This window comes from Catharus ustulatus, chromosome 3 (genome assembly GCF_009819885.2).
Source record: "Catharus ustulatus isolate bCatUst1 chromosome 3, bCatUst1.pri.v2, whole genome shotgun sequence".
NCBI classification, from domain to species: Eukaryota; Metazoa; Chordata; class Aves; order Passeriformes; family Turdidae; genus Catharus; species Catharus ustulatus.
This window is the reverse complement of record NC_046223.1, coordinates 16,212,030-16,228,481: the sequence shown is the minus strand read 5'-3', so window position 1 is coordinate 16,228,481 and position 16,452 is coordinate 16,212,030. Positions and strand designations below refer to the sequence as shown.

At 43.9% G+C, this 16,452-nt stretch overlaps 1 protein-coding gene across 1 annotated transcript in view; it reads left to right on the top strand.

The window, feature by feature from the left end:
• MSH2 (mutS homolog 2) overlaps positions 1-5,590 on the top strand; it is a 45,861-nt gene extending 40,271 nt beyond the window's left edge. The window contains exons 15-16 of the mRNA XM_033055761.2: positions 1,712-1,884; positions 3,923-5,590. Of these exons, the coding sequence (XP_032911652.1) occupies positions 1,712-1,884; positions 3,923-4,093 (344 nt within the window). The 3' untranslated portion in view covers positions 4,094-5,590. The remainder of the gene's footprint in view (positions 1-1,711; positions 1,885-3,922) is intronic.
• The last annotated feature ends 10,862 nt before the right edge of the window (positions 5,591-16,452 follow it).

Here is a 16,452-nt window from a genome sequence, read left to right as displayed (position 1 = left end):
GCTCTGTCTGCCACAGCCCTATGCCTTTAAACTCCATGTCCTTTTCTTTTGGGATCTTTATTCCTTAGGAAAGGGTTCTGTGGGAACACTTTCCTAGGGAATGCCCAGTTTTTGCTTCAATATTACTCCCAGTTGCTGTGGCCCTGGTTCCCAGCTGGTTCCAGTGGAGAGGAGGTGTCTGTGGTTCTTTCCTAGTTTGCTGTTTCCCATCTTCCCCAGCACACATTGAGCAGTGAAGGTTCATAGCCCTCTGAATGCACTGCTCAAATTGGTGCTTAAAAGGTGATTTAGTGTGGCATTGGAACTGAAGAAAAATAAACTGCTGCAAGTGTACATGGAAACCAAGTGGTTCTGGTGCAGCAAGAGAGGGTGATGTACAGAATCTGCAAATAAGCCATCTTTAGGTGCCTTATTTTGACTGTGTTTGGTAAGGAGTGAATCAAGATATACTATATCAAAACCTGTTAGCTTCTATATCCTTTGGAACAGCACCTCATACAATAAAACCCTGAATATTCCCCAGACAATTGGGTGAAGTCTCTTTCTTATACCCACTCCTTTGAAAACCTGTATTAATTCAGCCATTTTGGTTGTGTTGAAAACAGTAGAAGCCCAGTTTTGTATTTTTCTTTAATCAGTTTTGCCATTTTTAGTCATACACGTCTTTTCTTTGTATGTGCAATGTCTTTTTGTTCCGTCCATTTTCTTGGAAGTGCTACTGAGCGTGGAGACACAATATTTTTCATCTATCTACTCAAACCTCAGTCAGAGGAGATACAACACTATGAAGTCTTCATCTTTAAATATCTGGTCTCCAATAAACCAGATAAAGTCTAAATGCTAAGTTTTTCTTCGCCTGTTCTTTGGTTACCCAGTATTTAATAGATGATTAGTTAAAAAAAAAAGACTGTCATTTTGCAAGTGTAATTAATTTATTCTGAACTCCTTGCTGGAGACCAGAATTAAAAGGATGTAGTAATATCTGTGGGAGGACATACAAAATTATGGTAATGTAAACAAATAAGAATTGATTGATTTTATCAAAGGGCTTTTGATACTGAAGTGAAAATTATTTTATGTAACTGTGTATGATTTACGTATTCTGAGCAATTATGAGGACTTTTCTCAAACACATTATAAACAGTGTATTAATTGAAGTAAGTGTGAAGCTACAGTTGAAAGCTTTTGATATAATTAAGGATGACTCCTGGAGACTGAGGAATTGTGTGGTACAGATGTAAAGGAAGAGAGAGGTGATTGAGACTGCAACATTTTTAATATTTATCTCTACACACACGTATATGTATTTATATAGGTATAGAGTAAATGTCAGAGATACCTATTAAAAACATGCAAATGATTATATTCTACAGACTGTGCCAAAATACTTCAATAAAAATAATTGTAAAATTTCGTTCAAGTACTAGAGGGAAATTCTTTCTGCCTGAAGAGTTTTCCATTTCTTCTTGAAGCGCTTTGGAGCTCTGCAATTACTGCTCTAATGGACCTTAATTAAATAAGAGCGTATTTTTTATTCTTTAATCATTTTTAGTAGAAAAGGTAAATCAGAAAGTGTTGGTGAGAGCCAAATGATGTCACATACTTAATTCTTCAGAATAGAGAACTATTGCAAGCATGTCCATATAATCTCTGTGTAGCCATATTATCTTCTGAGAATTCTTAACTGTTGGGTTTTTTCCTCTGCATCCAGGTGTTTGTGACCAGAGTTTTGGAATACATGTAGCAGAGTTGGCAGCTTTCCCAAAACATGTGATAGAAAGTGCAAGAGAAAAAGCTTTGGAACTGGAAGAGTTTCAAAACATTGGCAAGTCCAAGGAATCTGAAGGAGAACCACCAGCCAAGAAATTACACAGAGAAAGAGAGGTTTGTTATCAGAAATAATTTTAAAAATTTGAATAGCTGAAGCAAAATCATTTAAGGATTCAGATTCCCCCAAAGCATGAGGATAATTACCCTGTAAATGTATTTTTCCATAAAAAAGTGGCTTGGCTGCAATGTTCATTAGGAGTTGAGATGTTCAGGAGTAATGGATCTGATTTAGACTAATTTCAAGTTAATACAGGCAAGAATTTTATCTAAAAACATAGATTTAAGATACAGCTTTTGTTACCATTGTGTAGAATGTTTTTGGCTCTGCAGCTGGGTCATGCTTGGTTTTGCTCCCCCTAATCTGAGTGTTCATTGGTGCTGAGTTCTTAGAGCCCAGTGTGATCTGTTCACACCAGAGAAAAGCTGAATATTCAGCCTTCTCCCTTGTGCCGTTGCATGCCCCATCAGAAGTGTCACATCTCAGAAGCTGATCACATCAAAGAACACAGCAGTCAGTACCTGGAATGTCTGATTTACAGGTGTCACAAAATGAAGTTTCTTTATAGAAGCTTCGTTAGCAGGCAGTGTGAAGGAAAACAAAGGCTGCAGGAAGCTTTTACAGAATGTCCTGTGTTGCCTTATTGCTGCACTGAGAGTCCTGACAGTGGCATCTGTGGCAGCCTCCTGGGAAATCCCCATGCTGCTGCTTTGTGGCTTGTGTTGGTTTTTGTGGGTAGCTGGGTCCTCCTTGCTGTGTGCATGCAAACCTGCTTCCAGAGCTTAGTTCAGTGTCCTAGCAGCCAGCCTGAAGCTCCAGTGTACATGTCAGTGCAGTCAGCCTTGTACCCCATGTGCTGCCTTCTGGCAGGCTCCGTGCTACTCCAGTGTACGGAGGGCTTGAAATGTTAGTCCACATCCCAAACACTTCCTGCATTTTAAAAGCCTTTGCCTTAGACAAAGGCTGTTACCCGTTACTTTATTTTCAATTTCAGAGGTCAACTGCATTTGTTGTTCTTGGCTCAGGAAGTGAACTTGAGGCATTAGATGAACAATCTGGTTTGTTCTGCTTTTTACTGCCAGAGGGCTTTAGCCTCCAGCTACCTCAGTTGCTCCACTATTACCTTTCCTGTGTCAGGTATCATGCTGAAGGAAGTTTTAGATTAGTTGGACCTGGCTGCATGGTCCTAAGTTGGTGTAAATTAAATTGACATAAAAACACTTGTGACAAATGCAGCATCATGTTTTATTCTAGGGTGTTTCAGTAATACATAATATTCCATAAACCCTCCAGTCAATAGAATGGCAGAGCTTTTAATGATTCACCCAGAGAATTTGTCTGCCCTGGTTAACATCAGGTGTAGAGGGAAAGGGGTGCTATTACTTTTTGGAAACTTCTGCACTGAAAACTATTTCATCAGTCTTAAATGATAAGAGGAAAACTGAGTAAACTTTTTTAGAATTCTACATTGCAGTGGACTAGACAACTTCTGTATTCTGGGCCAACTGTTTCCAGTATAGGGATTCTGAATATTGTTCATTGCAATGTTTGTTCTTGCTATTTAAGTCAGATTGTTTAGAAGCTCCACTTTGCCTGTTTGTGTAAAAGCATATGCATAAAGCTTAATTATCATCTGTTCTCCTTGGTGACGACCACTCTGCAGTTGCTTGGTTACAATTTGTCCTTTCCTTTTGCATATTGAAATATTGCTTTTGATTGACAGCCCCTTCTAAAAGTAACTAGTTTGGGTAATATGACCATTCTGGTGCTGTTACTGCTGGCAGTCCTCACCTCATGTGGCTGCACACTGGAATTAAATGTGGAACTTTATTGTTAAATACTGTAGTCTTAGATACTGTATTTATGGTGATCAACTGGTGCTTTTTCTCATGCATTGAAAATGAACTTCTGGTTCCAGCATAAGTGGTTTGTTCTGGTGTTCAGAACTTGATAGCAAGGACAGAAATAACCATGGATTTTGCCTGTACTGAGTTTCTGCTGATGAACAATACTTTGCATCTATAGGGAATTTGGAAAATTCCTGCTTGCAATCTAAACATCTTTCCTGTTTTCTTTTCCTTCTCTTCATTTCAGGAAGGTGAAAAGATAATTCAGGATTTTCTTTGTCAAGTGAAAGCATTGCCCCTGACAGATATGTCAGAAGAAGACATCAAAGTCAAGTTGAAACAGCTGAGAAATGATGTTCTGGCAAAGAACAACAGTTTTGTGAATGAAATAATTTCTCGAACGAAAGTTACATCGTGAAATGCGCGAGAATAGGATACAGGTCTTGAAGATTATTTTGTATTGAAAGACCTATTATTTTCTTGTCTTGTAGCTTTTGTACTTTATTATACTTGTACTGATTTATGTTGGCATTTTTTTCTTGGATTGTAATTATTTTGTAAAAAACTCTGAGCACATTACGTGTCAGATTCCTGCTTTAGTTGGGATCATTTTATCCTTTCAGAAGTTTGCAATAAAATGGTTTTTCATATTGAGAGTTATTGACTGTGCAAACAAAATGTGTAATACTTTACCAGAAGTGTGCTAGAAAGTCTAACAGTTGAGGTATCAAACAGTTGCCAGAGCCTAGGAAAGCAGCGGTGTGTACACAGAATCTTTGTCCTAGACCCTGATTCTTTTATGTGTGATGCAATTATATTCGTCAATTCACTGAAGATTTAGTAATGCTGTGTTAATGCTCCATTAGAAAAAAAACATCTAAGTGTGTCCAGTTAGCCAAAGAAGGCCAAGGGTATCCTGGTCTGTATCAGCAAGAGTGTGGCCAGCAGGACCAGCAGTGGTTGTCCCTCTGAATGTGGCATTGGTGAGGCCACATCTCAAATCCTGTGTCAAGTTCTGGACCCCTCACTACAAGAAAGACGTTGAGGTTCTGGACAGGCTCCAGAGAAGAGCAGTGGATCTGGGGAAGAGTCTGGGACATAAGTCTGAGGAGCAGCTGGGGTTGTTCAGCCTGGATAAAAGGAGGTTTGGAGCAGACCTTATCACTCTCTTCAACTCCCTGGAAGGAGGGCGTAGCCATGTGGGGATTGGGCTCTTCTCCCAAATAACAAGTGATAGGACAAGAAGAAACAGCCTCAAATTGCACCAGAGGAGTTTTAGACTGGGTATTAGGAAAAATTTCTTCACCAAAAGGGTTGTCAAGCCATGGAATAGACCACCTGGAGAAGTGTCAGGATCACCACCCTGGAGGGGTTGACAGTTAATGTAGATGTGGCACTCAGGGACACGGTTCAGTGGTGGCCTTGGCCGTGCTGGGTTGATGGTGGGATTCCATAATCTTTGGTCTTTTCCAACCAGATGTTTCTGTGGTTTGTCAGAAATTTTTTGCTTGTGTACCTGCACAGGGCTCAGGGGGTGAGCAGGATTTTTTATGTTTGTTACGTGAATGGTAGTGCTTGAGCCAAATATACCGCATGCCCATTCTTCCTGCCTGAGTTGTGGTTTTGTAATGTAAGCAGAGGCTGGGGTGAAGTTGCATTTTAACTGGAACATCTGAGCTGGTCACGATTAGTGAAGGCTGTCTACAAAGTAAGAACAGATTGATTTTTATCTGATGTGCTTCTCTCATTGAGACAGTTTGAAAGCATGCTGGTACAACTTTATTTTCTGCTTGAAATTTAGCATTTTAAATTGTAACTGAAGAATACTACCTATATTTAAAACTGTCAGCGTTGAAAGACTAATGGGAAAAGGTGTTTGTCGCAGGAGATGATAGAAATAAAATCATGCTGAAGATGTTATTGGCAAACTCTCACTGTGTTCAGAGATTGCATCAGTGGGTGTATGCTGGGGACAACAGTGCTGCTGTTAAAGCTGTGCTATAGCCCTGTGTTGGGGATTAATATGTTGCAGTGGTCTGCATTTAAACACTTAGTCATGAAAGAGGTGTGATGTTCAATTTGCTGTTGGGTTATGCTTGTACTTAGACCAGGACTGGGACATATTAGATCTGCTTAACAGAAGCACTAAAGGCTTGTTTGAGAGGTTGGGGTGCTGCATAACACCTTTCTGGCCTTTAAATTAAAATGCATTCTGCTTACAAAGACAAAAACAGGTTTGCCTTTACAGCACAATTGATGCATGGTCTGGAAAAGCGTGTGATGAAGAAATCTGTTGCATAAAGTAACAATGTATGTTTTTGTGATTTTGATTATTTCAACCATCAAAGCATCCAAAAATGTTGGCTCAGACTGCTTTAGTTATTGCTAGAAAGGGGCAGTTCCTGGGAGGCAGGAGTGGCTGGTACTGACAGCCTCTTCCTGTGGATGCTGCGATCCCTGCGGTCTGAGCAGAGATGCCCCTTGCTCAGTGTTGTGTCCCTGTAACCAAGAGAACAGGCATAAAACCATCAGAGGTCATCTCTTCCAGGAATTTCTCTGTTTTCCCTTTGACCCTGTGTGCACTTTGCCAAGGAGTTCCTCACTGAGCTGCTACCAGCAAGAGGAGCCGCTTCTCTGCTTCCCTCAGTCCCCTTTATGTTCTTTGTGTCCACTCTCTCCTTTCTGGGTGCAGTGCATCAGTGCTGCGTGTCTGCAGTGTGCTGAGGACAGGCTGCTTTCATTTTTGTATTGCAGTTGGAGGCTGATAGAGGTGTTCCCCTGTGGTCAGATTTGCCTCTTTGAGGGTGAAAGTGCTCAGGTGTTACTCAGTGATGGACCAGCTTTGGGCAGCACCTTCTGTGTGCTTCAGAAAGCGTCTCATGTATCTGCAGCAAAGAAGATTCAATTCTTCTCATGCCCTTCAACACTCACAAGGAAGAAAGGTGCAAGTTAACAAGATTTTAAAACTAATCTTTTGAACTGTTTTTTTTCTCTCTGTACTACACTTCCCCCTCCCTCTGCTGCTGGATATAGGCAAGAGAAGATCAGGCAGGGTTAAGTCTCCATATGTCAGTGCTGCTTGCAAACTGGGTTACAGGTACTGTGATTTCATGTGAGCAGGCGGGGTGGCTATTTTTGCTAGTTCCAATTTAGCTTTTTGTTCAGAAATGTACCTATGGGGCAGCAGAAATTCCACAACTTCTCTGCTTATTACAGAGCTGTGCCAGGGATGCAAAGTTTATCCAAGTTTCAGAAGAAGCAAATGAGGCTGTTGAGGAGCGGTGAGGCCATGTACTGTCAGCTTTGGATGAAGATGCAAGGTTCTGTTTGCTCATTCACCTGAGAAAGCTTGGCACTGAATGCTGCAGGCAGTGATCTTTTTGGTCTCTGCTGTTACTGTGCTGCAGGCAGTGATCTTTTTGGTTTCTGCTGTTACTGTGCATCCAGGAGGCTCTTTGTGAAGAAAGCTGCATTAGATGAGGTAAAACAAAACAGGGGACATGAGCAAACACTGAAGAAATTAATTTTCCTTTGATGATTTCACTTCCTTTCTGATCAGGAGCACCTGGTAGCCAGCCTGATGAGAAAGTGTTGGGTTTACCTCTTGAGTTGTGGTCAAAGGCACCAGTCAGGGTTGGATGACTCCAGGGATCAAGCTTACAAATCCAGGGAATGCTGCCTACCAGATCTGGACCTGGAGGTGTGCCTGTTCATCTCAAATAATAATGCAGTCAACAAGTGGCTCCGTGTCTCTTTCCTCTGCTGGAGCTGAGGTGGTTCTGGAATCAGAAATGGCAGGAACAGGACTGAGGTGAGTCCTTGCCCACTGGCAGCTGCACTGACACTGCCCTGAGGAGACCTTCAATCCTTGGAGAGTGTCAGCTCCCTGCTGGTGACAACTGGCCCCTTGGTGGCCTGGCTTTGCAGAGCATCACAACTTTGCATTAGCTCTTAGTGCATATGGCTGTTCTGGACTGACAACCACCCTGTCAGTGACTGGCAGTGCTCGTGGTCTAACTTTTCCAGATACAGGGAAGCCTGGGGGAGAGCTCACTGCTGAGGTCTGGGATTGTGTGAGCAGTTTCATTTGGTTTGGTGCAAGATTATGGTGATGGTTTAGATTGGTTTTCATGGCGTTAATTTAATGAGTTTCAAACACCCGACCACTAGACAGACTGAGCAATTTCTCTGGCTACGAAGCAGTGAGACAATTGGTCTTGCTATTCTGCAGTGGGGCACATTTATTTGAAAAATCAAGGGAGAGCAGTTGCTGCTCTGCATCTGAAGTAGTGTGAGGTCATGCATTGAATTCTTTGCCTTTTGCTGACCTTGGCAGAAGGAGAAGAAGCGGCCTCAGGAGACTGAAGCCTTAAAATACAGGGGAGAGATGCTGTCATCTTCCTGAGATGGCTGTAACCCTTGGCTCTTGATGCTGTTTGCTGAAAAAACCCTGTCAGCTGTTGTGTCTCAGATATTCCTGTTCCCCTCCCAGCCTGTTGCCTTTCCTCTCTCTATTCCTGCCAAGCTCCTGCACTGTTCCTGTACACAGAGGAGCACCTTGCAGTGCTTCTTTTATTGTATGTGTGTCCAGTTGCCAGCAGAGCTTTTTATTTGCATGGGGTGGGACAGGGGTAGATACATTTCTGCACTTTGTGCTGCTCTGCCAGTCAAACTGAGAGGGACCAACCTCTGCTGTTAGAGAGGGAAGTGACAATTTCTGATCATTTTTAGTGGCAGCTGGGACTCACCCTCCTGACTTGGTGTCCCCTGCGGCCTGACCCAGCAGCAGTGCCTGTAGCTGAGGGAAACAATCCTGTAAAGCAGGATGACAGGCTGTGTTTGCTCCTGCAGCTGCAGCGAGTAGTGCTTTCTTAGAGGTGAGAAAATGTGTTTGCTTTTTTGCCTTTGTGGGGAAAAGGTGCCTTGGCACCTAGTTTGAGCCGCTGGATTTCTGTGGCAGTTTCCTTAAGGATGTAATAATTGTTCCATCTTTGTGGAGACAGTTGGGAAACTGAAAACAGCTGTGCTAAACAGCAAGAGCCGAGGGAAGAGCTGAGAATAAATAGCCTGTGTCTGTAAGAACATTTCCCCTGCTGATCCACCCATCCTGCTGCATGCTGCAAAGCCATTGCTTGCCAGGGTGATGCGCTCGCACACGGGGTGGCTTCAGTGTGCTCGCTCTTTCTCCAAAAATTAGGCAGGAGGGGGAGGCAGGAAGCTGGGCAGCACTCCTGAAAGTGTCTGTGCCTGCCTGATGGTGCTGTTGTACATCCTGATGAACATTATTTTTTCATACTGAGATTTTGAAGTATCTTCTGTCCTGCCCCTTTTGTGCACAAAACTTCAGGAGAACATCCACCACTGTGGGTTTCAGACCAGAGAGGGTGAATCTTTTCAGCATGCCTGCTGGTTTCCCTTGTGTGGCTGCTCCCAGATGCCTCTGACAGCAGGCAGTCCAAGCTTTTAAACTTCCCTGCACCCACCTGACCCCATCCAGAGCTGCCTGGGGACCTGCTGTCCCTGTGCAGGTGCAGCCAGAGTGGCACTGTAGGGAGACAGAGAGAGCCAGCAAACTGTGCCATGTGCTGCACCTCCTCACCAAGGTCTGTGGTTCAACAAAAAGAACTCTACAAAGGATCAGAAATGTAGCTGTCAGAATGTGGTCCCAAGCCTTGCAAGGAATGGCAGCATGTGTTACCATGGTGCAAGTCTCCCAGGTTTAGGTGGTTGGGGAAATGCCATTCAGAAGCAATTCCTTTCTGCCTGGATAGTTGCAGTGATTCTTCCTTGTGTCTTTCTGCTGGAGGTTGTTGCTGACCTGAATGTCCCTTTCTTGGTTTTCAGGGTCTCAACATAATGGCAAGTAGTTTCCTTATGCTTTCATGTGCTAATGAAGGAGGTAAAAATAAAAACCAAGCTTCATATCAATGTTCAACACCCAAATTGCCAGCAAGATTTTTCTGATGCTCATTTTAGTGCAGATGCTCTGGCTGCAGTCTTTTTTTTGCCATGTCCTGGGAGGGCAGCATAAGAGTTTTGGTTTCTGTACCTACTGACTCTTTTCACCTTGGGCAGTAATAGATTTTCCAATCTCACGCTCCCTTTCTGCTTGCAGGAAGTCATCTTTCATATCTTCATTCTGCTGTGGCATTTATCATTCAATTCAGGGACACGGGGATGCTGTGTAGCAATTCACTCACACCTTGGTAGCAGTCAATGACATGAAAAGATTAAAAAAAAGAAGCCTGCTGTGTAAGAGGATGTGTACTGTAGTGCCCAGGGCTGGTGATGTAGGGGCAGGAGCTCTGTGAGATGTTCCCTCTCTCTGTGGATGTACATCCCCAGTGAAACTCAAGTAGCCCCCAGGGTTTAAAATCTGCACTTCATGCTGGCACAAAGGCCCAAGAAGACAAGAGTGACTGCACCAGCTGGGAGCAGCCACCTGGGCTAGCTCTGATAGAGCAGAGTCCACAGCATGGTCTCCTTTGTTCCAGTTTGGGGCACCCTGCTTGCTGTAGGAGCCCTGGCCCCCAGCACAGGCTGGCCTTTCTCCAGAAGTGTTCTGGAAGGTGAACATTATTGCCTTTAACTAAAATTAATCTGAGACCAAAACCACCTGTTTGAGGTTGCCCCAGAAAATGAACAGCACTTGCTAAGCAGGCAGTGAACCACCAGTACTATGAAACATTTACATGGCTGGGTGGCTTGCTTAAAATATTTGATTTCTGTGGGGGAAGCTCCTGTGAGACCCCAGCTTGGACCTGTCCTTGCAGTGCAATGACACAGCCCTGGAGCAGAGTGAGCCTGGCTCTAATAGATCTAAATCATATTATCATATTCCTGGTTATTTCCCCTGCAGTAGTGTTTTAATGGCTCTCTCTTTTTTTTTTTTCTTAATTTTTTTTCACTCTGGGTAGGAAATCAATTTCTGAAAGGGAAACCTTGCAGAAGCCTCTCTTTCTGTGCTGCTGTGGCTGTATTTCAAGCATGATGTAGTATGATACAACACAGGTTATGAAAAACTGCAGTGCTGTTTATCTTTCTGCTGTAGAGAGACACAGGATTAACCTTCTAATCTCTCTTGTAAGAGATGTGCTCATTCAGTGTGAATCAGAGGAGCTGCATGAAGTAAATGCTTTTTTTTCACCCTGAGATTAGATGGCTGTTGATTTGGCCCATGAATCCACGCTAATGCTGTTGTGCTCTCAGTAATTCTCAATGGTTTAATTTCTCTCTGGAGTGTAGTTTGTAGATAAAAGTGTAATTTTCTTACTGCAAATCTTTGGAAGCTGACGAGTATTTTACCCATTAGTATTACAAAGTTCAGTTTTACTGGTTTTTTTAAGAATGAGAACTGATCTCCATCAGTGACTAGATGCTTATGTATCCTGTGCACATGAGAGGAAATCAAACCATCCAAGGCTTTGCTGCACCTCCCGTGCATCCTGACGCATGCACTTAGGATTTTTCTTTTGCTATTACCGTTATCAAAGGACATCATGCAAGGCATCAGGCTGCTTAAAGGTGTTTAATGTGAACAAGGAGTTTTTGGGGGGAGTATGGTAACCAGTGCAGTAGTCTGACATTTGCAGGTATGGCCTGAAAACTTCTCTTTGGCCCTTCCAGGAGGACACAGTAGCATGGGAGGGGTGCCTGCTATGAAATCCTGAGCTGCCAGTCCCTTTACGAGGCCTGCCCAAGTCGAATCTTTATCCAAATGGGGAAATTTAGTCTGGAAAACAGATTGCAATGCATCTGGTCTATAGAGAGCAGGCAACCAATAATGCATTTCACAGGGAGCTCAAAGAAACCTCCACAGCCATCAGTCAGGAGGGTTTTGGAAAACCTTCCCATGGCTATAGTGGTCAGGTGCCTTGCACACCTTTAGGATGGTGCTGGACACCTTTGGTTGCTGAAGGAGGGATGCTCTTCCCTGCCTCTCCTGCAGTTTAGTGTTTTCCCAAACACAGCCCTGCTTTGCACTGCAGCCAGCACAGTGCAAATGCTCAGTGTGAATTCATCTGGTTTTAGTGCTCTGGAATTAGACAGGCAAATAGGGACAAGAGGAGGAGCCCAGCCATGAGGAGCATGAGCTTAAACTGAAGTGGTGTGAACCACAGGGTTTTGACTTCACGTACCACAGACTGCTTGATTTTGCTCTTATGTGAGTTAGTGACAAAATTTCCACCAATTTGAATAGAGCAGGACGAGGTCACCATGAGTCTGTGTGTGATGTTTCAATTCTCACTTCCTGGGGTAGTGAAAACAAGCCCTGAGCTCTTTGACACTGAATGGGGTCCTGAACCTGAAGGCTGATGTGTGGGGCAGGTGGGAGAGGATGTAATTTTTGTGTGTCCTTCACATGCTACTCTAAAAAGGCCCCAAAACCAAACCAACAAAAGCTGTTTGCACTCAGAAAATAGTCCTATTTCTTCTTTTAAAAATGTCTACACTAGCAAGTCTTTCAATTCCAGCTGAGAAGAAGAGTGGCTGCAAAGATTGGTGCTCTTGGATGTGTGCAGACAGAGCAGCTCCAGGACTTGGGTGGCAGAAAGCTTGATGCCATCAGGTTGTCTTGTGCCTGCTGAAAATTCACCTTTCTAGAAAAGCTTTTTCCCACTGTCTTGCACCCTCTGTCAGATCATGTTAAACACATCCATGAGAGATATCCATCCAAGCTGTGATGAGTAGGATGTGAGCCTCTATGTCAGAGTGTGAGCTGTGGAAAAGCCCTGGCTGGGCTCTGCTTGTAGCAGTTTCAGAGAGAGCAGCTAGAAACTAGCCTAGCAGAAATAAGTTCTCAGCTTCAACGTAACCTGAAAGTCAGCAGTTCCTGTCTTAAAAGGGACTGAGTGGCCAAAAATGGTTGCTGGAAAAACTATATAGAGAGATATTGGTTTTTATCCAGTTCAGAGCAGAAGAGCACATGGACAGGGATCCTTGCTGATGTCCTGAAAGGAGACAGGCTCTTTGCTTCCCCCTGAAGCAGGACCCTAAGTGAAACCACTTGGGTGTCACCCTTGTCTCCCCACTCAGGCCTTTCTGGGGACAGCAGTATTTATTCTAACCCATATTTTCAGTGGCTTGCAACTCTACAGCCTGTCCAGATATAAATGCCCATTAATAATACATTGGGATTTGAATGGTTGAATTTGTTCAGCAGTGGGGGAAGAAAATCCATTTGGAGACTTCTCAGTTCTCTCTCCCTGGAGTGCCTCCACAGCCTGTGGTATCTAATCAGAGAGGAGAAAACCTTTGCAGTTTGAACTGAACACCACACTACTCACAAGGCAAATATTGCCTACTCAGAGCTCTCCTCATGGTCTCAGCATCCACCTTGCAGGTGCTTTAATACCACCCACAACACATTTCCTGTCTCTACAAGAAAGCACTGAGCCAAGCAGGAACAAGCTCTCTGTAGGATGATGCTCCCAGATCCCAGAGCTGCCAGCATGGCATATTAGACACCAGTGGGGTACTAGAAAAATACTGGAGGGTATAGGACTGATGCTAACAACACCCAGCTGCAGTTTCTGGAGTTTTAAAAGATTTTAGAGCAAAGATGTCTGGCAGTGATGAATGATGCAGTGAATGCATCCTCTCCTGACTATATGGGGTGCTGCTGGTGCTAACTTGAGCATATCAAGATCATCTCTTGCCCTGAGAAACCTTCCCCTCGGCCCTGGGCATCTGTGGGTGCCAGCAGTGTCTTGGAATTACTCTCTTTATGGGGATTGTTTCTCTCCTGGCAGTTTGTGCAGGCCCTCCATGTCAGCACCACATTTTCATCAGCAGTGGAAGATGTGGGAATGGTGCCACTGCTGAGCCAAAGGGCTTGTGGGCAGAGAGGAAATGTACCAGATAAGCAGGATGAGAGGAAATGGTTAGATTGGATATTAGGAAATGATTTTCCATGGAAAAGGTTGTCAACCATTGGAACAGACCGCCCAGGGAAGTGATGGAGTCACCATCCTGGAAGGTATTTAAAAACTATGTAGATGTGGCACTCAGGGACATGGTTTAGTGGTGGGCTTGGCAGTGCTGGGTTAATGATTGGACTCAGAGGTCTTACAGGCCTTTCCCAACCTTCATGATTCTGTAATACTATGATTCTCTGAAAGTCCTCCTGGGAGCAGCAGTGTCACCCTGAACACCAGGCTCCTGCCAACCCACCACCCCTCCCCTCCTTCTGTTGGGCAAAGACAATTTCTTTAAAACCCTTTAATAAAATTATGTTCCTTAAAAAAGCAGCTTCTGAATCTTCTCTGCTGGAGTTGTTATGTATTTATTTGCTTGAAGGGCATCCAGGAGCACTTCTCTGGGCACCAGTGCCAAACCATCTTCTGCTTGCAAATGGGATGGATGCTGACTGTGCTCTGGATGCTGCCCCAGGCTGACAAGGGAGCTGAGTGTCACAATATCTGCACAAATGCTGCCATGCCTGGGCTCTGTGGCACTGCTGCTGATGCAGGTGCCCAAGAGCCACCTTGCCAAGGGGACATGGGCACTGTGGTGGCACCCATTCCCCTGCTCAGAGCTGGGACCTTGAGGTGTCCTGCAAGTCTGACCAAAGTGAGAGGCAGGAAGGTGGGAAATGGCTAAAACACCCCATGGTGTCCCCATCCCTCTCAGTTGTGCAGGAATAGCCCTGGGAGAAGGGTCTGCTGAGATGGCTGCTGGACAGCCCCCAAATGCAGCTCAAATTGTTCCAGAACCTCCAGATCTCCCCACATTTGGCTTTAGGGCTTTGGGCACCTGATCCCACGCATGGCAGTGCACAGGGAGTGACCCCACTTGCACTGGCTGCTGCCTCTGCCTGGTTGTATTTTCTGCTGTGGAGATGCTCAGAGGGTGCATGAGCCCTCTCTGATGGTGTGTGCTGGCTGTACCCATCTTCACCACCTCTGCGGAAAAACAAGCAAGAGCACCCATGACATGAGGCAGGATTTTGCACTGGTTATGTTTCCATTTGCTTTGGAAAATAAAGTTATGTGCTCTAGCAAGAAAGTGCTGTAACAATTCTGGGGACTTTCCAGCAGAGCCTGTCTGTGGCTCTGGGTTTCTCTGTGGTCTCTGCTCTTTGTAAGTGAAAACCAATCAAAAAGAGTGAACAATCCTCACAATTGTTTTCATGTGCACTTCTGATGTAATTTTTTTTACAGCATTGCAGTGTAGATCAAAATGCATTTAGGTTGGGACATGTTACCATAAAGTTAGCTCGTTGACTTTTCAGTGCCTAGGTACAAAGCAAAAACAAAGTAATTTTTAGGATAGCTTTAAAAATTGCTGAAAGATGCAGCTGTCTTTTCACTGGCAGTTTCAAAACCCAGAGCTATGCTTTTTTTAGACTACTTTGATAAATGGCTGTTTTGTTACAATCCCACTGAGCTGAGCTGCTTTCCAACTCCTGCTTCCTAATTCTGATACCTGCACAATGGGAGGATTTGTCCCCACCAGCTTTTTACATGGCAACATCTGCTTTCAGCTCTTTCAATTGCCTTTAATAATTATACTCTCAGCAGCCTGGTGTCCACTTCTACCAAATTTGTGTGCACAAGGGAGTTGGTCTGGTGAAAAATTCAGAAACTGCTGAATACTCTGTGTTTCTGTTGGAGCCAAGCTGTTCAAGATTTGTAGGGTCAGGATTCTGACCATCTTCAGGAGAAAAATGTGCTGCCCACAACGTCGATCTGGAGTTCAAGGATGTGCTGTTAATTCCTGTATTGCGGTGGACAAGTCTTTGACTCTGGTATCTTTCTATGTATAGACTTACAGAATCATCCAGGTTGGAAAAGACTCACGAGACCATTAAATAATGTATATGAAATGAGGATGCCAAAAATGCCTCATTCAGAGGCTTGTGGAGAAGCTTACAGCTGGTCACGAGATGCCTGGAAACCACCAGTGACAGAAGGGAGCCAAGATGGAATATCTGATTCATCCACAGGCTTCTCATTATTGAAAATGCTCTGAGGGGCTAGAAAAAAGGTAATTGCTCTTCAGATGGAAACAATGACTAAAAAATTATCCTTAATGTTTCATTTTTTTTTCTCTAAAGGGCTGTGGATACAGCCTGTAACTGCCTATAACCATTTTTAATATGAGGCAATTTCTGCTTTAATGATCTCACAGATCCCAAGGATATGCTAACATTTACCATCAACTATTATATCTACATAGGAATATTTCACTTCTTCAGTACCAGCACATGATGCTCACGAGAGGTTGCTTAATTATACCTACATTTTTGAAGATGAGAGATAAAAATAAATATTGGTACAAATCAACATGATTATCTGGGTATGAATAATCTTGTCTATATTGGCTTTTTCTTTTCCCATTGCTGATGGTTTTTACCTGATTTGCAGAGATTTCAGGGATGAGTGTTTCTCTCCCTGCCCAATACAGATGAATTGGTTTGATTTTGCATTGCAAATGCAGTTAATGTAATGAGACATGGGCTGTTGCAGCTCCTGGCATGCACACAGCTCTGACCAGGAGTGCAGAAGAATTCTGACCCCGTCTGACAAGGCAGGAGTGAGCTGGGGAGAGCCTGAAGCACATGGATGAAGCACAGGTACCCCTTCATCTTAGCCCAGAGGAGTCCTTCTGGTTTGGTCCCTTCACTGATTTTATCACTTATTTTTCCATGTCATTAAACTGCAGTAATGTGTTGGGCTGAAGAGTTTTTCTTCCCAGGACATCACAGGTTAGCAGAAAACCTTTATTTGAAAGACACTCAGATTCCCACGTTTCCTACTAAAAGAGCAGAGACTT